The 21,441-nt window shown below is 38.5% G+C and overlaps 1 protein-coding gene across 8 annotated transcripts in view; it reads right to left on the bottom strand.

The window, feature by feature from the left end:
* RPRD1A (regulation of nuclear pre-mRNA domain containing 1A) overlaps positions 1-21,441 on the bottom strand; it is a 65,148-nt gene that overhangs the window by 29,251 nt on the left and 14,456 nt on the right. For 6 of the 8 annotated variants that reach the window (XR_010924177.1, XR_010924175.1, XM_067569978.1 and 3 more), the window contains exons 4-6: positions 21,329-21,423; positions 19,592-19,718; positions 19,314-19,489 (exon numbers count right to left, since the gene is read on the bottom strand). Coding sequence is in view for 6 of the 8 variants with exons in the window: in XM_067569978.1 (XP_067426079.1) it covers positions 19,314-19,489; positions 19,592-19,718; positions 21,329-21,423 (398 nt within the window). In the remaining 2 variants the exon portion in view is untranslated. Of the gene's footprint in view, positions 1-14,379; positions 15,210-19,313; positions 19,490-19,591; positions 19,719-21,328; positions 21,424-21,441 lie in introns of those variants that run through there. The other 2 variants (XM_067569980.1, XM_067569979.1) reach the window with 2 other exon arrangements.

Consider the following 21,441-nt stretch of genomic DNA (forward strand, 5'->3'; position numbering starts at 1 on the left):
AGGCTGAGTCTAACCCTCCCCAGGTCTTGGATTCTTCAGTGAATGCCTAGCCTGCTGGGCTCTCTCTCAGAAGTGACACCCAATGAATATTGCTTAATCCACTAATCTATTCTTTGAGAGAGACAGTACAGGGAATGACCTTACTTGAAGGGTGGCATAGTAGATTATCAATTGTTTGACCACACAGTCAGCCTCATCAGGGGATGTGAAGGTGGAGCCCCCTATGGCAACTAATAGTGTAAACATCAGCTGTTACCAGCAAACCTTCCAGAGTGAACTTCTCTTTGTTGGAAAATCACTTTTATTTTGATAGTCTTCTGCAGTCTATATATTCAGTACTTTCCTAGTGGGTGATCAGAGAGACTGGTTTACTGTCAATTGCACAATACCTACATGTCCAGGTTGGGGAATATGGAGACATAGGCCTCAAGGGACAAAAATGATCTGTGGGATGTATTCCAGCAATTGAAACTAAACTGGAGTTCTGATGTTTCTGGGTGTTGAACTGGTTACTATCACCAAAGAGGCCCAATAAAGTAGGCATGAAGAAGCCTCAGCATGGTCTACACTGCCGCACTGGGTCAACAGGAAATATGCTAGTTACGTTACATAACTAGCGTATCTCATGTCAAGTCCTTACGTCTACGCCGCGTGGCATCTTCATGACGCTACATTGATGGAACAACATCTCCCATCAGCACTACCTTCTGCCTTTTGAGGAAGTGGACTAATTCAGCCGAGAGGAGAGCACTCTCTCATTGACTGAGTGGGTCTACACAGACCCGCTCAATCAATGCCCCTTCATTGACGCCTGCCACTGCAACAGTGTAGACATGTCCTGATTGACAAGTGAAGGAAAGTAATTCAATCATCCAGCACGGTTACCAACTTTTGCCTACAAAGCAGTGGCTTGTCCAAACTCTCTTAGTGGCTCACCCAGCAACGGTAGAAGGCTATTATCTTTACCACCCACCTCATGTAACATTTCATCTAATGGACAGCACAGTATTCTGGGGTGAATATCCCAGTATTTCTAAACTTTGACAGGGTTTCACCTTATTGCCCTGAATGGCACTTATACTCAGTCATGCCGTTCTACTCAGGCATCAAGGAGTATAACCTTCAGCAATTATTTTGATGTGGCTTGATTCAGATGTCAGTGGCCACCAGTTCAATTTGGAAGAGGGGTTTCCTAAGGACATATCATTCTTAGCCTTTTTTCTTACGAAGATGGCAGCATTAGGAGAGAACAGGAAAAGTACAGTGATGTTTTGGGGGAAAAAGTCAAGCAATGGGAAAGATACTATATTTTGTAGGATAAGATGATGCTGCAGGAATCAGTACTGCTTTATTTGCTATTTTATGTCTATTGTTCTGCAGGAATGGCTAACAGTCTGGTTCACTCACCCATTTTCAGATAGAAAGGTATTAGCAAAGTGAAGTAAAGCAGAGCCTTTACATATGTTTGAAACTCTTTAGAGTATGTGATATTTGGGAGTTATGGAGAATTCTTTTATGGGGTTTGCTGCCCATCTGGCTACACCCCGAGCAGCAGACTGAACACTTCACTGTTGCAGGACCTCACACACTCCAGTGCAGTAGTATCTTTTTAGTCACAATGCACTCGTGACCCAAACCCTGGAAAGGATTTTACCATCTCCATGACAGCAGAGCTGGCCTACAACAGGGGCTCTGGTCTACATTAAAGGACAGTTATCCTCTAACTGCGTGAAAGACTTGGTGGCAAAAATAGGTGAGTAAAAGGTTTGTTGTTTATTTGGAGAAGGGGTGGAGAAGAAAGGCAGTTTCCTCCACCTGTAACTAGATTTAGGTCTTTACCCACCAACTGTCTTCATAATACCCCATCCCAGCCGACTACCAAGGATAACATTTTCAAAAGTGCCAATATCCCATTTTCAAAAAAGGCTTAAAGCTGGATCTATAAAGCTATTTAGGCACCACTGATATGGTCAGATGCACTGCTCAGCTGCTGCCTAACCCTGTAGACACCTCAATTTCTAACATTAGGCATGTTCATGGCTACCTAAATCCTGATGCTATCCCCAGCTAAACAGCTGCACACAGCCCCAGCACAAGGCAAAGCAGCAACATTTTCAAACCACGTATTCCCCTGCCTCGGTCACCAAATGCCATAGATGCTCTCACCTCCTGGATCATGCCTTGCATGAGATGGAGTGGCCCAGAATACCCAGTAACCCAATAGTTTTGAGCTGTGGAGACCCAGAGTCAAAGCCCCCTTTGAAGCAGGGACTTGAAGCCAGGTCTCCCACTTCCAAGGGAGTGCCCTAAGCATTGGGCTATTGCATAGTCTGGGATGGGTGTCACACACTCCTGCTGAAGCAGTTCCACTTTCTATAAATAATGAAATATTCATAGGCCAGAGAGACGGTAACACTATAACCACCCATGCTCAGTTAAGGCACTCACTTTGGCTGTGACTCAGGTACAAATTGGAATCAAACCTGGGTCTCCCACATCCCAGGTGAATGGCCTAACCACCAGGCCAGAAAGGTGTCGAAACTAAGTCACCCCTAACTCCAAGAAAGGGTTTATGGCTGAGAAGCCAAACAGGAGAGACATGGAATGCCTGGATCAATGGGAGTTAGGCACCTAAATACCTTTGAGGAGCTAAGCCATAAGGCTCTTTCCCCTACATATTGCTCCTGGTTAATTTGGGTGGCTTCCCACTCAGCTTGATGGCTTCTGAGGATTTCATAGGTGTCTAACTCTCCCCAGACATTGTATGGTGAGCCTGGGTCTCTAACTCAGGGCTAAGAATTCAACTAGGCAGCAGGAGCCTAGAATTTAGCTTTTGCAATGTCTAAGATCGTGCTTCTAGCACGCAGGAGCCAAAGTTTCACTTAAAGTCAATGGAACTTAGGCTCAAAAGTAGCTACGTCACTTTGGAAAATGGGATTTAGGTGCTCTTGAGGAATCTACCCTCTTTCCTGCAATATACCTGCTCCCTAAGGCAGCTAGTGCCCCATTTAACTTCCACACCCCACAACAAACTTTGGGGCAGCAAAGCCTTCACACCATGGTTCAGCTATCAGCCTGGAACTAAGCAGCCCAAACTCCATGTATATTCCACTGGATAGTCACAGGAAACAATCATTTTAGACAGTCTTTAGGGTGACACAGTTACAATGATTTCTGTGCATTAGGCATTTAGGCCATAATCTAATCTAAGTCTCACTGGAGACACTTCAAATAGTTTGGGCCTTTTTTCAAATATATAATAAGTTTTCTGTAACCGTGTTCTCCCACCAGCCGTTCCCCCACTCTAAATTCAGCTACAGGTTTAAAAGGAAGGTTGTATTTTCCCATTTCTACATCCCCAAATTAACTTCAGCAAAGCAGCAGACAAGCCTAAATGGATGGGGATCTGCCCTCAATATTCAATTTCTCAACACAAAAATTGATGTGATAGAGGGCAGTAATCTGTGATTAAGGACAGTGGTTTGGGTTCAGATGTGGCAACTATTTGTGGGTAACAGGGCTTGTGAAGGTGGGTTACTCTGGTCCACAGGAAGCACCCAAGCAGTATATCTGACCAGAGGTTGATGGTCAGTTAAGTTTAATGCTGAGAAGCTGCATCTTATTTTTCTTTGCAGTCATTCATTCTCATAAAAAGTATAGCACGCAGCTGGGATTCAGCCTACAAATCCTTCACTTCCAGCAATTACATTTTTTAAACTGAATATAAAAAGAGAAAAATCAAGCTACTAAAATTTTATTTGCCAGTCAGGGAAGCTAAAAATAGTTTTTCAAACTACTCCATTTCATTTTAGTGTTGGAGAAAAAAAACCCAAAAACCCAAAACATCACCCCATGCAAGGAAGCAAATTTAAAACTATCAAACAATGGAATTTGACACTGCTGAAGGAACTGCACAAGAGGAGCACACTGACAGAAAAGGGGGACACTCTCTGCCTATAACAGGAAGGAATCCTAGGAAGATTAACAAAAGCATACATTGGTGTGAAACAGCTCATGGCCTGTAACAATGCTACCATTTTTTCCATTAGAACTAGTACTGGAAAGGAGCTGTGTGTAAAGTATTTTATGCCTCAGCCACCTCTCAGGCAATTATATCATAAAGGGGAAAAAAGGTATAGTTACTTTTGCATTAATATCATGTACTGTACGATTCCAAATCCTGTTCAACTTGAGGATATTTTCACAGCAAACATTAAGAGTTCCTCTGTCACAGGGAAGATGCAAGGATGTGGTAAAGCTGAACAAACAATGCAAACAGCTCAACATATTACGGTCTCTGGGCTAGCAATTTTAGGGGACTGTCTCATAGCTACAATACTAGAGGCACTAGCAATGGAGGGAGTATAGCACCATGATTTCACCACCATATTATCTAAACTGTCCCTGCACTAGATTAGATGGCACAATGGTACAAATGCTTGAAGGCACTGTACACTGTGCACTAACACTCCACTCCATCACTCCCACATTGCTAGCATCACTGAAAAATATCTAAAATTGCTAATGCCAATATAGCCTTAGGGTTTACACCATTATCATGGTTTGAAATTCTAGAGCAAGAGCTCTAAAGGGATCTAGATTTAAAAGATTTTTTTTTAAATTAGGGAAAAGAGTACCCAAGATTTTTCACAAGGGTATGGCTTAACTGGTGGATATATGGCTAATTATCTTTGATTGTATATTTTCATTGGCTACTTCTGACAGACTGAAATTGGAAAATGGAACATGGTTGAGTGCATCCACTTAAGGCTAGTTCACACTTACCACGTGATTCAGCAGCAGTCGACGGGAGTTAACGCAAACTACTCTGCATAGTTTGTGTAACTCATGTCGATTGTTCTGCTTCCCTTCTGCGCGCTGTTTACATTGCGCTGAGGCTCAGCGCTACGCTACTTGAGGGGGTGGACTTACTCAGTCGACTTCCTGATCAATTGAGCGGGTCTCGCTGACCGTTCAAATTGATCCAGAAAGATCAATATGGCAGAGGCAAATTTGCCACCATCAGTATAAACACAGCCCTAGTGTGCAATTCCCAGTAGAATATACACAGGCCACCACATTGTAATTTTCATTCCCTGACTGAGATGCTCAAGCTCACGTGCCATAATGCTAGAGTTCCCTAAACTTTGTGGATGGTGACAAATGTCCTTACGGACAACCACACAACATATATTAACTTAGAATTTAATTGCTATTACTATTAGGGGAGCTGTCCCATGTGGTTTTTGGCTGAACACATACAGATGTATATACTCTGGCTCTTACTTTTGGAATGCAATTGAAGATTTTGGAGTGCTGGACAGTAAAAATAAGACTACATCCTTGTCTTGGCTAGCACATTACCTCCTCCAAACAGAGGCTAGTGCTCTTCTTTATGGCCAAAGGACTTCTTCCATTGGTTCACCACCAACCAATAGGTAACCTAATTGAGTCTAAGGGAATATCACAGCATATGTGAAGGTCTTGTAAAGCATAGCCATCCTTTCTCCACACTTGTCATTACTATAACTCCTTATATTCTCTCTCTCTTTTTCCACTCTCCTCTTTGGTCACCTAGACACACACACAACCTGCAAGGGAGAATACAGGAGGCTAAAGCACCAGTGAGTGAAGAAGTTACTCAATTAGCCATAGGACAGAATTTCAGATTTCATGTTTTCACATCCACATCTTCTTTGGTTCCATCAGAATTTCCAGGAAATCTCAACCAACCAAACCATTTGGGGGAAAGGACAGTATTTGAAATGAACTGCCTATTTCTGAGGTAGATTTACATATGGAAAGTCTTCTGTTTCAGCTTAGTTGATCTCACTGAGGGTCTAGATCTGTTTGGAAGTCTTCTTGTTGAAAACACTTCAGTTTAGAAGGACTAGGTGCCAGCCCAACATGCAATTTTTAGAAATAGGCTTAAGTAATAATCTTTGACTTTTAATTAACAGGGAGAGGGAGCATTAGGTTGCTTTAAAGCAGCTGTGACACCATCTGAATATTTTGGGATTTCAACTCCTTTCAATCTGGATACAGGTGTGGATACTGAATAGTTTGTACTGAGTCTCTTCTAGGACAATATTCACATGTCCATGGTTACTGCTGGATCAGCCAATAATCTTTTTGATACCACTGACCATGAGGTATTGATGACTCAGCTCTAGGTCATGGCAGCAATAGTGAAGTTATACTCAAGTAGCTCATTCCCCCCTTCAAACCTTACAGCACACCCAGCTGCTAATATTGGATAGCTGCTCATCCGCACAAGCATGCACACAGGCACAGAAGTCCATTATTTCTAATTTGCCACTGGTCTTTTTGATGCATTTCAAGATGCAGAGGTAATGAACAGCATTGCAACCCATTCCAATATTTAGCTTGCCCATTCTTGTAAATATGCTTTTCCTTGCAGATGGAAGATGCCATGGTTCTGTGATCTAGATCTTAAGATCAGTCCAGCTAAAACAGAGCTCATAGTAGTGAGCTGGAGAGACGCATCCTTCAGCTATGACAAGTTACATCAGCTCCCTCAAGTGAGGATATACCGTCAGTTTTTTGTGTAGGCTCCTCCTAACACCAGGACATCCATGAGAAAAGTTTCTATTTTCCATACTGGTAGTTCAGAAAGGGATTGCATCTTCTCTCCGCTGGAATTCTTGTACTACTTCTCCATGAATGTGTCATTTTGATTAGATTATTGCAATGCTCTACCTTGAGTTATCTTTCTCACATACAACTTCAGCTAGTGCTGACAGCATCTTCAAAGTGGTGTTTATTTACAAAGTCCTGCATGGTTTCGTTATATTTAGAGACAGCCATCGCTGTAGCTAAATTGAGAACATATGGAAGCCTTCTGCAAATAGTCCCAGTAATTTTAACTGTTTAGCACAGAGTTCATTAGCTCCAGAATTTGCTTTTAGCAGTAGTCCAAGAGAGGTTAAATTTGTTAATTTTTGATAATACTAATCATCACATTTCCTTTCATGATGCATCTTCATTACCTCCCCCATCTACATTCTAACGTGGAGCAAGAGAATTTGGTTTTTTAAAACATGACTAAGCAGAAAATGTAATTTTTGATTTCTTCACTGGATTACATAGATTATGTTGTCACTTAAACTAGTTTTTGCACTCAGGTTAACAGTATTAAAGGTGAAATTTTAAACACATGAAGACAATGTTTACAATAATATTTATCCAAATTGTACATGTAATGTGCTATTAAATATTCCTTACAGTATATACTAAACAACATACCTAAGATTCATTCATTAACTTTTTCTGTTTCCTGATCCACGTACATTTAATTTGTTAATCTTAAATTTGCATCAAGTCTCTTAAAAGAGAAGGAAAAGTGTTTGCTGAAGCATTTGAGTATAACTGTCAAAATGACAAAATATGCATTACAAATACACCTTCCTCCAGGAACTGGAGGACACTGGGAGAAGAAAGAGGGAATGAAGGAGAGGGGAAGGGAAGGAAGGGCTTAGCAAGGCTTTGGCAGCCTATTATCATTGTACAAATGCAGTGATGCAGTTAACTGATTATGCACGTATCTAGATTCTATGTGAAAATTGTATTTTGTATGCCCTATTAACACTAGTTTCACGTGTACACTACACTACATTGGAACTGGATAGCTGAAGCAAAAGAAAAGTTATTAAACCAGCCTGACATCTTTCAATGACACAAAGGCAAAAGAGGGTAAAGCAAAAGCAAAACAGTCTAGCCATCCCCTCCCCCCAAGTTTTAACTGTCACTGGAAGGGCTAGTATATCTATGAGGCTCTCTGCTAAGCCCTTCCAAGCATCCAGTTCACACATCATATATGCTGTGTTTTCTGGTGCATTAAATTCTAGTGTGCCCAAAATAATGTCAATAGTCTAACTACATGCATAGGTCAGATTGTACACCTGTGACAGCTCAATGTTTACTAACTTTTTGGTGGCCCTATAAAAGTTCTACATAATCTTAGTTTCTACTTAAAATGTTTTTAAGCCTTATGGGTTGCAAGAAAAAAACCTTTTAAGTGTAATCTTTTGAGTGGCAGTCCAAGAGAAAGGCACTAACTGAAGAGATGTTTAAAACAGTATCTCTCTCAACCAAAGAACATATACTAATTTTCCTATGGTTATTGAAGCACCAGAAACCACTATAGTGGCAAAAATTCCCATTCCATCTTTTGACATGCTCATATGGCAACTTTCAAATTCTGAACTGAAGTTTTCCAGGTTTGATCTCTTCCCAGAAGTTTTTAGAACATTTGAAAAAAAATTGTTCACTTCCTGCTCCTGTGAAGTAACCCTACCAACAAAAGTTATGTTCTTTCTGGCTCATGTAGTATCATTAAAGTAGGGCAGTATAAGACCACCCATAGTTACATTTTGCAACTGAATGGATTCTCAAATTAAACCATCTATTACACCTATAAAATCCTATGGCCTTTCCAGTCATACTGGTATAACAAAAATAAATTTTAATTGGGAGAGAAAGTGAAGGGAAGTTGTCATTTAAAGTTCTTATTACTGCCAATTTGTAGAAGACTGGTTGCACAAGTGACTGAAATTGGACAGTCATTAACAATTCTATTGATGTACATAACAGAAAAAAATTCCAGCTTACTCAACAGGAGCAGTCTTGTTTCTGCAAAGGTGAAAAGACAAAAATGTGTGGCCTCGTTTTAAGGTAGTAATCACAGATGGATCCCACTGACATCAGTAGTTGCAGGTTCTCAGTACCTCTGAAATGAGGCCTTTTTCATTAGTTATCAGATATCACTAAAAGAGAGCAAATCTACTGAAGAAAGCACCATTTTTAACATCACTTTTCCGACTAGAACTACACTTTAAAAATGAATTAGGTTCTAGATGCAGACCTCTCTCAATTTAAAATTAGCATCCTCACATGTAATGTTGTCTTTATGAATGAGTGAACTGTTTTCTCAAAGTGATAGCGATCTTAACAGCATGTGAGAATCATTTTCTAGTTATTGTAAATTATGCTTTTTAGATTAATTTAATGTTCTAAATAGTTTCCCATTTTCTCTCAACTCAGTTTGTGCTGTTTATTTTGACTAACCAGTGCAAGTGAATGATGTCAGCCAAAAAAGTCCTCATACTGCTATTCCTTCCAAGAAAAAAAAAAAAGGGGGGCTGTCACTGAAGTTTGCAATGTCCCTTCACTTCAGTTTTCAAGGCATATACAAAAAGAATCCATTACATTACATACCTGCAAATGTTGTTCTTCTGAAGATGTATGATATAGATCCACCTCACTTTAGTTTAGTGGTCTCAAACTTTTGGCTTGCAGCAGCCAGGAATAAACTGTTTAAAAGCCTCACCACAAAGCAGTAGCAGGTCTCAGATATACATAACAGACCAATGCTCTCATTTAGTTCCTTATTACTAAGGTACCTTTAAACATATTAAATACAAGCACTCAATCTAGTGCAGATGATGGAGGAATGTGAACCTATTTAAAATACACTAAAGTACTTTTCATAAAGGTTATATTCAAGCCACAATGTAAAAGTTCAGAGATGTAACTACAGATAATTGTAAAGTCAAATTTTATCAGCTAAAGGTTTCTTTAAATAATGAACTACAAATAAAATTGTGGAGTTTTACCCTATATCCTTTTCTGGCAATACTTTTCACCATCCATCTAAGAATTCTAATGTTTTACCAATGATAATTAACTACGATAGAGCAGTGGTTCTCAACCTTTTTGGCTCGAGAGCCAACCCTGAAGGGCCACCAGTATCCAGCGGCAGCCAGAGAGAAGGAGTTCAGCGAGGAGGATCTCCCATCGCCCTGGCTGCAGCAGGGAAACTGTTCACTCCACCTGGGTCCCTAGGCAGTGGCTCCCTTCTGCAGCCAGTGAGAGGAGCCATGGGCCACTCTGAAAGATTCTGCAAGCCACTTTTGGCTCATGGGCCACTGCAGTAGATTTATTCTTGTTTGAGAGAGAAGAATGAGGTTGATGGTATGTCTATATTGCAATCACATGTGTGACTGCAGCTTGAATAGACATACCTGAGCTAGCTTTAACCCAGCTAATTCAGGTACTGGACCAGTAAAGTCACACCAGCACATGCTACACAAGCCCACCTGGAACGTGGGGCACTCACTCAGGCAGCTAGCCTGCCCCGAAGCATGCATTCTCTGCTCCAATATCCAAGGCAGCCTGCTATTAAAGCTAGCTTCAGTTTGTCTATTCAGTTGCAATCACACCCCTTAGCTGCAATACAGACATACCTTCCGAAAGCACAATGACCTGCCAGAGCTCTCAATGAATAATTATGCCAAAGCCAGGATTGAAACGCATGTCTATGAGCATTCAAATCCTATCTTTTAGGCACCAGCCCATCCTTCCATTGTAAAGATGGCTTCATTCCCCCCCCTTAAATATTAGAAATATCAGATCTTTTTGCTGGAAGTCTTGGATGGGGAAATCACAAAAGGATGAAAATGAGTTAGACTAGGTTTCAGTCATCAGTTGAGAGTTTTATGTACTTATGGCCCATATTATCACAGTATCTGAGGAACTCAGTCATTTTAATATGCTTATTGGTCATGCTTCATGCCTGTGCAAAGGTTCAATAAGTTGTTTATACAGGGTAAATAAGTGATTAATAGATTTTAAAAGCATGATACAAGCATGAGGAGAAAGTGTTATAGATTGTTAAGTCTTGATAAGAAACCTATTGCTGTTGGATTCTAACAACTGAGTAACCCTATTGACCTATTTGATGATGACTACCTACTTCTCCTCAACAACCAGTCAGACAGAAGTACTACTATCCTCATGTTCCAGATGAGGAACTGAGGCACAGAACATAAGTAGTTTGCCCAACGTCATACAAGATGACTATAATAGAGCACTGAATTAAACCTGCGTCTCCTGAGTTCAAGGCCAATGCCCTAATCATTGGACCATCCTTCTCTAGGGTTTGGAGAACTGAACGTCTAGTTTCAATCTTGTCCTTCAGAAAACAATACTGAAGTCTTCCAAGGAAGAAGTGGAAAGTCAGGACCTGATCTTTCCAGTGAAAAAGGTAAAATTTGTTTAAAAAAATTAAATGCAGCCATTACTGTAAAGGAGCACAAAAAAAAAAGAGAACAATTCACTTTTAAAGAACTAAAAAATTCCCTGTAGTGGAAAAAAATGTATATTCTTTTTTTAGCTCAACAGATAGGCCTCTGCATTATGGAATTTTCTCACAAATTTTGTATCCAGACCCAGGTAGAGAAGATTTCAATAGTTCAGGCTGGAGGCTTTGAACACATGAATTCTTGGCATATTTCAAATGCACAGACGGTCAGAAAAGTGATGAAATGACTGAGCTAGGTCTGTGCCCAATATATCTTCCAGGTCTTAATGCAGTTTACCAACCAAAATAAATCTGTCCTATCAACAAGGCAGAAGCACTAGCTGTGTAGCTACTAGCACGGAAGAATTCTGTTCTGGCTCAGAATACGGAAGTGAAATACAGAGTTTGATTCCATAACTGCTACAGCTGATACAAACAGAAAAAAACCACAGTATAACTATTACATTGAGCTCACAGTTACAAAAAACCTGAACTCACTTGAGTTCTGTATGGAAGGAAATTATGCTGTATGTACATAGAGGCAAGTACTCCTTGCCACCTTAAGGATCATAAGATTTTTAGTGTTACTTTTATTATAATCTTATTTCAAACCCAGACAAATTGGAGCTATGAAAGTTCTGCACCGGAAACTGACCAACTAGTAATAAGCTAGTACAAATCACTTATGGATCACTCTCTTTCAAAAGGTGGCACAATTTCACTGATAGTATACATTTTAAAGTGCCATTAGATGCTTGGCTGCTTCCCCATAAAATCCAAATGAATGAGGCAGTGAAGAATATCCTTTTGGGAAGAGAAGTCTTGTTTAAAAACAAGTTGATCTTAAATTATTTATTAAAAGCTTCTAAAGGGCACAGACGTCAAGGTAACAGACATGCCTGTCCATGAGACAGATCAGGATTAAAAACGGGAGTCCTTGTGCAGAGGTATTTTATGAATATAATCAGGACAGATATATAAAATGCTGGAATACTCAGCTGGCCCTGACCATAAAACCAATTACCTGTCTAATGCAAGAGAAGAATAACCTGAATGCCTCGAACTAGATGAAAGCGATTAAAAATCAGGAGCCCAAAAGTCATGCTTCTCAAAAAGAAAGAAGCTCTTAATTTAGTGATTTGAGTCTCAATTTGAAATAACATCTTTAAAACCAGCAGACTATACAAATAATTCACTTTCCTACTAAAGGAAAAACAAGCAGTTCAAGGATTACATCGCTACTCGCTCTTAATTAGCGAAGGAGGAACTGATGACTGAAGTCATATATATTATGCCTCCCTACAAGGCACACACAACTGCCATTTTGTGATAAGAAAGTTCTCTTTAATGCAAGCACTACAGAGAACTCAAAGGCTACCATGAACTAGAAGTTTGAGATCCATAAACAAGGGGTGAAGAACTATTCTAAAAATACTCATTTTAAAGAAGGAAAATGCCTATTTACACAATAGTCCCCGTTGTTGGTAATTGGGTTTAATCTATAACCTATACATATTTGAGTATGAATTCTTTAAAAAAAGAGAATACTCAAAAACTGCTATTATGGATTCACTGACTACCTAGGACTTCCACATTTAATTCTCTTTTAATTCCTCAAATCCAATCTTCTCTATTGAGATCTCAATTTTGCCACCATATCATTTTGTAGTCTGTGGGGACAGGCAAAAAAGGAAAACCTTCACTGGCCCTGAACCACACACCTAAGCTTCAGGCAGCCAAACAATACTATGCTAGCTTGTAAAGATTCATGGGTGGGGTGAGAAAAATCATGGTATTCCTGAATCAGTAAAAACAGCTGAATAAAAGACCTTATAATGAACAGGTCTTCGCAAACAACTGTTTTGCTAGTTCAGTCCTACTATGGGTCAGTTTGCACATCAATCCTCACCACACACTAAAATTTTAGACTTATCGGTTTATACACAAATTTGCCTATGTGAAAGAAAACAGTTGACTACAGAGGCACTTGCACAAATGCACACACATGTAATAGCATAATAGCGCTATCTACACTACATGGTAGGCAGTGATTTGGAAGTAGTTTGTGACCAATTCTTGAAAACATTATCAGTTAATATTTAAAAACAATTGTTGAAACTTAAGGTTTTTCAAAAAGTGTTTTCAGAACCGTTACGTAACATTCATGCCATATGGCACAGCTATGCTATCTGAAGCAGTACAAAAATTACTATGAACTGTTTCATGACTCAGGCAATTTTGTAGTGTAGACAAGGCTGTCTATATATGGCATGATGTTCCAAGGCTACTCACATGCTTTTGGGTAATCACTTTAGACATCTTCCTTACACAAGGGCCTCTTATAAAACAAATGACCACCTCTTACGAGCCCGTATTCTAATGGGACAAGACAATGACAGAATACTAAACTAATCTTAAGGTTAAGGTGAGCTGATTTTTTTAAAAAGAGGTACCAGCTAAAATGGGCTGCTACAGGATTTATGAAATAGCTGTTCAAAGGCGATTTTAACTTTTTGTTGTTGATTTATTCCTCCATTATTAGAAAGCAGGAACATTCTGTTAGCCTTCCCAAATTCAAGGAGGTAGTACTCATGCTATTATAAGTTAGTGAAACTAGAGCATTTAGTATGCAATGACTACTAGCAATATCAGAGTTTCTCATTAATGTATTACCACACCAAACTAAAAGATTCAGAGCAGAAGTAAAAATGTATGAGAGACATTTACTCTGCAAACATCTGAAAGCAATGGTTTGTAAATTTGGACAATGAAGCTTGTCATTTTTTTATTTTTGCCAAGCTTTTTCCATTTAGAATCCAGTAAGAGCTTCACTGTCTCTTGCACATTCAATTTGAAAGATTGTTTTGTTTTGCTTTGCTTTTTGCCAGTTGTGATCATGTGAAAAATGCTACAGCAAGAATACCTTTCGCCCACCCACAGCCTCATCATGGATTTGCTTGCAGGAACACCAATATCCATTTGATAAAAATACTGTTCAACAGATTTTCTAGAATTTAACCACAATGCTACTAAAAATTGTTTATAACTTGTGTATAACGTTATACTATGCACAACCAGAAAATATGGTTGAGGTCAAGCTGCACTGAATGAAGTCAGCAGATTAACCTGTATCTCATCCTGTGTTAGTTTTTCAAATGAAGATATGTTTCTTGGGGGGAAAAATAGTCACACTAGTGTTCTGACTGTTCTGCAAAACGACTTCCTGCAGAATACTTCTGCAAGGGAGAAGATTTAATTTACTCCATTCTAGATATATAGAAAGAGTACCAGTCACTTTTTAATATTAACCCTCTATACGTTTCAGGACTTCAATAACTGCTATAAATATGTTAAACAGTGTGCAACTGTCAATTTCTAAAAGAGTGTGTGGGGAGAACGCTATTTAGAAGATTCAATCAAGGAGGGGAGAGAAAGAAATCATGTTTGTTTTAAGAGGAATCAGGGTAGGGCCTTGAACTACTTCATGTCTGTGCTATCAAAACACCAAGTGTAAAACATAGGTAGAATAGAAAGGGGAAAAATTCCCTATCATACCTGTGAAGGACACATGCTGCAAGTTGTATCACATCCCATTGGGATGTAACCTAACATGCCCATCAAGTTATTGGCAGTAAAACAAAAAAAACACCCCACAGCATTACTTTCATTGCTTTTTTGCTGAAGTGACAACTTCATGATAAGTCAAATTGTTGACTTGTCTGGGTTAAGGGTTCCACATTCTAAGTGATTTTAACAAAACCAAGGGCTTTAAGATGTTGAATTTATTGTGAATGCGAGTGCTAGTCTCACAGCTGGTGCAAATTTCATTTTAGGAGATTAAAACTTGAAGCTTCTAATCTCCAGGAAGAATAATGAACACTTATCTTCTGCTTCAGAGGTTTTGCTTGTGAGACAATGAAAGGTATCAGTGAAAAGGTAAAGAGCATGTTTTGATATAAGCAGTTACTAAAGAAATATCTTTTAAATTTTCAAAAACAAGAGACAATACAGGATTTTGATTTTGATATTTATTTTTAGCAGGATGTGTGTACTAATGGATGGTGACATCATTAGGAAATACGTCCATATCCACCACCTGCAACAGAAGCTAGATAGATGTTAAAGAAATCATACTTAAAACTATAAATGACACTACTTACCCACAGTGGTGTTATGACAGTCACCTTAGCAAACAGCTGGGTTAGCTTTTGATGCAAATACACATGACCAAAGATAAAACTTACCAGTTGCCAAAATTCATTTATCAAGTTTTAATTTTGATGCATATTGTACCTTGATCTTAAAGAATTAATTTAGAGAAATACCGATTATAAATCCCATTTTATTTAGAAAAGGTAGATATACTCATGCAAAACAAGGCTATATTATTTTTCAGTGAAAGAAACTTACCTGTAATTCTCTTCAGAGGATAAGAGATCCATATATTTAAATCTATACTCCAGTTTATGGCTGGCAGGAATTCCCTAGTCTTTCAAATTCTAATGCTATTAAACCACCTCAGCAGCAGATGGCATGCACCTATTCGTGCTGAGAATAGAACCCCTTAACCGTTTTTACATGTCAAATCCTTTTGAAAGCAATCAGGTCGATACTATATAAAATGTAACACCCCAAAACTCTGCAAGGAAGGTAATGTTATAAATGTACTTTCTGTAAGGAAGAGATAGGTAAGTTTTTACTTTATATTTTTATAAATTATCCCCTTCTAAAGACTACAAGCTTCAGGATTTTTAATCAAAAGACTATGCAGTAGCAATAACTGGCTACAAAAGGCGAATTGCAACTGTCAAATTTCAAACAATCACAATGGTGACAGTACCAAAAATATCTTAAATTTGAAGGGTAAAATCCAAACAAACCCAGTTCTAGAAACAGCTCAAACTTACATATTTATTTGAGCTTGGAAACCAGTCCTTTTACACTGTTATGACAAATCTAAACTCAAGAGGCAAGGCTGAGTCCAAGCAACAGTGATCTGTAAGTGTATGCCACAATTCTGTGTAGCTGCATCACAAAGCTCTAACAGGAACAAAGCTGGCTACAGATAACATGCATGTTTAACTACACTTTGGCATCTGAGAATACTAAGGAACAAGAAGAAATTCAATCAGCTAGTCATATGTATAAGTTCTCTTGAAAACATCTTGATCTATCACTTAAATGTATACTTAGGCACTTAAATATGTTGCTTGGTTATTTTTAAGGATTGCTTAGCATGTAACAGCTCCCACTGAAATCAGTAAGAGAATGTTGGGTGGTGATCACTTTTGAAAATCAGGCTTCTTAAGTGTTTGAATTACGATTTTAGGAGCCTAACTTTAAACTGCTATTTTAAAAAAAATCTTTGCCCATAATTTCTTCCTTAAGAAGTTTGAGTTTATATATAGTCAGTGGCTCAAAAAGTCTTTACAAACTTAATATCTTGTGAAACCAGGGTCTTTAAAGAAGAATTAATTTATCATGAAACAGATTATTACAGCAAACAAACAAAAAGTGGGCTACCTCCTACTTGCCTATAAAGAAAAATAGAACAGTGTATAAACTTGCAAACTCAGTCTATAATTCAAGAAGGTATTTTGCATGGCAGAAGATCCTGGTGAACTGCTTCACACCAAACCAAATATTATTTGCATTTAAAGTTAAAGGCTCAGGTAGACTCCTGAGTAACTACAATGACTTAACACAGCTACCCAAGCTTTACTTTGTCAGGAGCCATGATGACAGGAGACCTTAGATTGGGATGCAGAAATTCCCTGGTTCTGTGTGATCAAATGTGGCAAGACTTACAATCTAACGAAATCAACCACCGTTATCTATGAAGACTGTTAAACTCTGTCTAAGTTTGGTCAAGACCTTCGTATGCTTCTTCCCATTCCTTCTGGTAGCCAAGTTATTTCCCAACAAAACAAAGATACCTATTCATAGCTGTAGTCCAAATGCATTTTCTAGTGCAGCAAATCACTGACTATTTAAAGGGTGTGGCGAGTCTCTCTGGGATGTCCATATGAAAGAACTACTTATCACTCTCTGATCACTAGAGTCTATTATATAGAAGCATGGCCTAACTGCAGTAGTTAGATGTCAGATAAAGTAGTAATGCAAGAAATGTGTTTTAAGATCCCACCAAATCTCACAACAGCAGCATGATGAGTGTTTGTCCCCAAATTTGGATGACGGTATTTTTTGTTCACTGATCCTTCAACATATACGAAGGTTCCTCTCAAATGAAAGTGTGTCATGGATACCATGAATACTACTGGAGCTATAAAATCCAACTTGGTTCTTGATAACCAGCCTTTTGTTAAATCCTACCCCATTCCCCCCTTGTAAGTCCAAAACAATGCAAACTAATACAAGCTGTGTCAAACAAGGTCTCTATGCTCCCAACATCCCTTAAAGCCAAATTCTTTCATTTCTTCCACGAACCATCCTCCATAAGTCAATCATCTAAACTGGGGAAAATATTTACTCCTATCTTCTTATTCTCCTAACTTCTTGCAATAGTTAGGTATTTTTATAAATCATGCTATTCTGACAGCAGCCTAGAAAGCAGGAATGAATTGGTAGCACTGTTCCAATATAAAAAAATTGGACACATACTCAATGTATGTCTTGCTATATGCACAAGCATTCATCAGATGCAGAGTGACCTCTTCTAGCTGAGACAATCATTCCCAGATGGCAAGTACATCAAGTGTCTTAATATATGGGGAAGAGATACTAGCCTTCGAGACAGTTTCAGATGGCCAGGAATTACAGGCCATACATCACTAAAAGCCAAAGTCAAACCCCAAGAGAGTCATCAGGCTGGACAACTTAAGTTTTGGACAGGACCCATGGGTCTGACTCATCCGCCCCCATTCTTAAGGGACTGAGTAACAAAAAGTCTAACTCAGTCAAAGTCAGAAGTCTAAGACAGACATGGCTAACTTTTGGAATTGAGTGGCCTCTCCAGATGCAGACCTTGACCTGCATTGAGAGAAAGGCATGGAGCACCTTTGAGGAAGTATGCAGATCCTCTAACCGCATCAAAATCGCAACTCACTCAAGGTACCAAAGTGGGTACTTGGCTTCATGGGAGGTGCTGAAGAAAAACTGTATGGCCTATTTTATTGGACCTTGTGTCAAAGTAGGTAGCACTGGAAGTTTTGACAGCTGTAATAGATTCTGAAGAACTTAAAAATGTATGCTTTGTAATATTTCATGTTAACTTGCTGGACTTAATGCAAGCTTCTGGTCAGTCCAACAAAGGTCACTCTGGGACCAGAGCGCTTGCGAGAACACTTGGATGTAGATCACACAATCAGGTAACTCATGATCCACCTTAAAACATCTCATAGGCAGCTGGAGCACTTCAAAGCAGTTGGACAATTCTAGACATTTTTTCTAAGAGCATGCACTTCTGAGGGATGGGAGGAGAACATGGCTCCTTATTTGAAATTATGATAAACCATTAAACTATGTAATGTAGTAATTCAGTACTACAGCAATGAATACCTTAAAAAATTCAAGCAATAATGAAAGATTATTTCAGAACAACAAACAAAAGAAGAAAAATCTTAGTTGGGTGAAGAGTTAAGTTTTGTTTGGACAATATAGGTAAGAAAGCTTTGTTAAATTTAGGTAAGCCCCCCTAAAGAAAACCAGGAATAAAAAGCTCTAAAAATAAAATAAAAAATAAAGAAACAATAGAAAAACTAGAAACAAAGCTTAGTTAAAGCTACCCCTGAAGACTACAACAGGAGTTTTTCTTTCAATGTAGGATCACCTGTCAACATAGCTGCAGCTACACTAGGGCTTTTGTTGGTATAGCTATGCCAGTCACGGGTATGATTTTTAACAACCCAACTGAAATACCTATACCAATAAAGCTTTTTAGTGGAAACCAAGCTTATAACAATAACCAAAAGAGCATTTTCAGTGTGTGAGGTAAAAAAGAACTGAGCTAGCTACAGAGGGGAGAACTTACCCTCAACATGAACACATACCATCTAATGTGGAAGTGGTTTAATACTTTTAGAATTCTGAAGCTAGGGAATTCCTGTTAGTCATAAGCTAGAAGCAAAGACCTAGAAGTGGGAATCTATTTAATATTTATCTTTGAGAGAAACTTTAAACCAACTAAACATTTATAACACAGCAAAATTAATTTAATGACGGACGTGGACTAACAGAACAAAATGTTACGCACTTCTAACTTATGCTCTTTTTCTGCAAGGACTTCTTTTTGACATCGCAGAAAGTCTGATAACATTCGAGTTAATTGTTTTCTATCATCTATTTCAGCCGCCAACCTGCCATTGTAATCCGCCAGTAACATACAAGCATCATCTACCATCTTGGAAAGCTGCTCTCCAGATTCCTTATCTAAAAGACAAGCAAAGGAAAAAAAAACAAGTATAGCAACACATTACAAAATCTTGTCAGGCTCTCTCATGCTAACATTTCAGTTATATCCCCATCTCTCACCTGTTATTCTGTCTAGTAACGACACATCTTGGACCTCTACAGGCAATGACGCTATCCTCTGATGAACTGCTGCATCCCCAGAGGCTGCATTTTCTAGTTCTTGTAATGCTCTAATGAGATCTGTAGTCTGAAAAAGCACACAGCCTTAGAACTGATTTAGTCATCAAATCTTGATACAAAATAATGTCAGTGACAATTCACAATGAGTTTATGGGATGTGATTTGACAATATCAGTCTAAAAATCACTTTGCCAAGGTCCGCATATGAATGTCTTCCTCCCCCACCCGAGGTTAAATTGCCAACGTAACAATTTTAACTCCCCATGCAATGTTCCAAATTTTACGATGGATCCTACTGCTAAAAAGGGTCTCATTTTCCTTTAAATTCTTGCAATAGGACAAATTTTAAATATGAAGTACAAGGTTTATGGTTAATGACTATTGGGGCTATTCTTCATTTTTACCATGTACTTTTAAATTGCTGAAATGAAGTGTAACATATTCAATTACTTCTTGCTTAACTTTTCCTGGTAGGCACATCATATCATAAAAGCACAGCAATCATGAGTAGAATTTCAATGGTAACACATTCATGAAGTTAAACTTAAATCAAAAGTAGTAAAACTAAATTATTTGCTGCAATTGGATGAACTAAATTTTGATGACCACACAAGTCCTGTTCTAAAATAAAAGACTTTACTGTTCTGGCATCTCCAGTTGTAATTAAAAACTTTTTGGAAAGAGGAGTGTGATATAACAAAAAGCCATGAGCACACCACAGTGACAAGTATGTAAAATGATGAAAGTCCCTGCATGCAGAATAAAATAAATTGTATTAACTATTATACTGTAATGGATCATAATTTGACACAATTATATTATCAATATTTTACATTTAAAATAATCCTATCCTAATAGGTTCACCTCTTCACTATTAACCTTGAAAGCCAAACAGTTTTGGTATTTGAAATATAAACATTTTTAAATGTTTTAAAACAAGTGTTAAATTTGCTAAAATTATAAAAAACTAAGGAACTGATATAATTTGTAGCCACAATATAGAACTATTGTAACTAAGAGAGATATTTCAGAAACCCTGACAGTGAAAAGTACACAACAGATTGTTGTAATGAGTGTAGTAAAATAGAAATTAAAGGAACCATAACTCTTCTAGATGTTCAACTGATCCTTCCCCACTCCTCAAAATTTAGAGATTTACTTATAGATAACACCTTAAGGCCGTCTCTCTGTCCCACTAAGGTTCCTTTACATCATCGGAGACCCACAAAGACCTTATACCAGCTCCAAAGAAACCAATAAAGATTCCATCAGCATGGCAGAATCCTTTGCAAGCATAAATCTGGTGTAACTCACTTCATACCTATGAACCCCTCTGATGTAAGGAAGAGCCTGCAGTAGAGCTGGACTGCCCAGCAGTCCTATCCTATGGGGGGCCACTGAAGCCAGCATACCTGACAGCAGCACTGGGGCTGCCCCATGTTACACCAGGGGCTGATTTGCTCAGGCTAATCCAAGGATTGAGGAAGAATAAAGGTGGCATAAAGCCACCTTTATTCAACTTTCTAGCTTTGAGTGTTGATTTGACCCTTAAAAGGGGACTCATTACAATGCAGAGTTGGTTCAGTACTACTCAGTAACTGAAGGGTTTTGTATTTTTTTTAACATATCCCAAACCTTATGAAATGATAAAAGTTTATAAACACAAGAGACTTCTACCTGTGGAGGGTCACTTGGAGAACTTTGTGCTGAACAGTTATTTTCCTCAACTTTTATCTGTTCAAACGTGCGCTTCCTGGCCTTTCTGTCACCATCTAAATATCAAAAGAGAT

The sequence above is a fragment of the Emydura macquarii genome, unplaced genomic scaffold (assembly GCF_026122565.2).
Source record: "Emydura macquarii macquarii isolate MOO-44397 ecotype Brisbane River unplaced genomic scaffold, CSIRO-AGI_Emac_v2 contig_2975, whole genome shotgun sequence".
Taxonomy (NCBI): domain Eukaryota; kingdom Metazoa; phylum Chordata; order Testudines; family Chelidae; genus Emydura; species Emydura macquarii.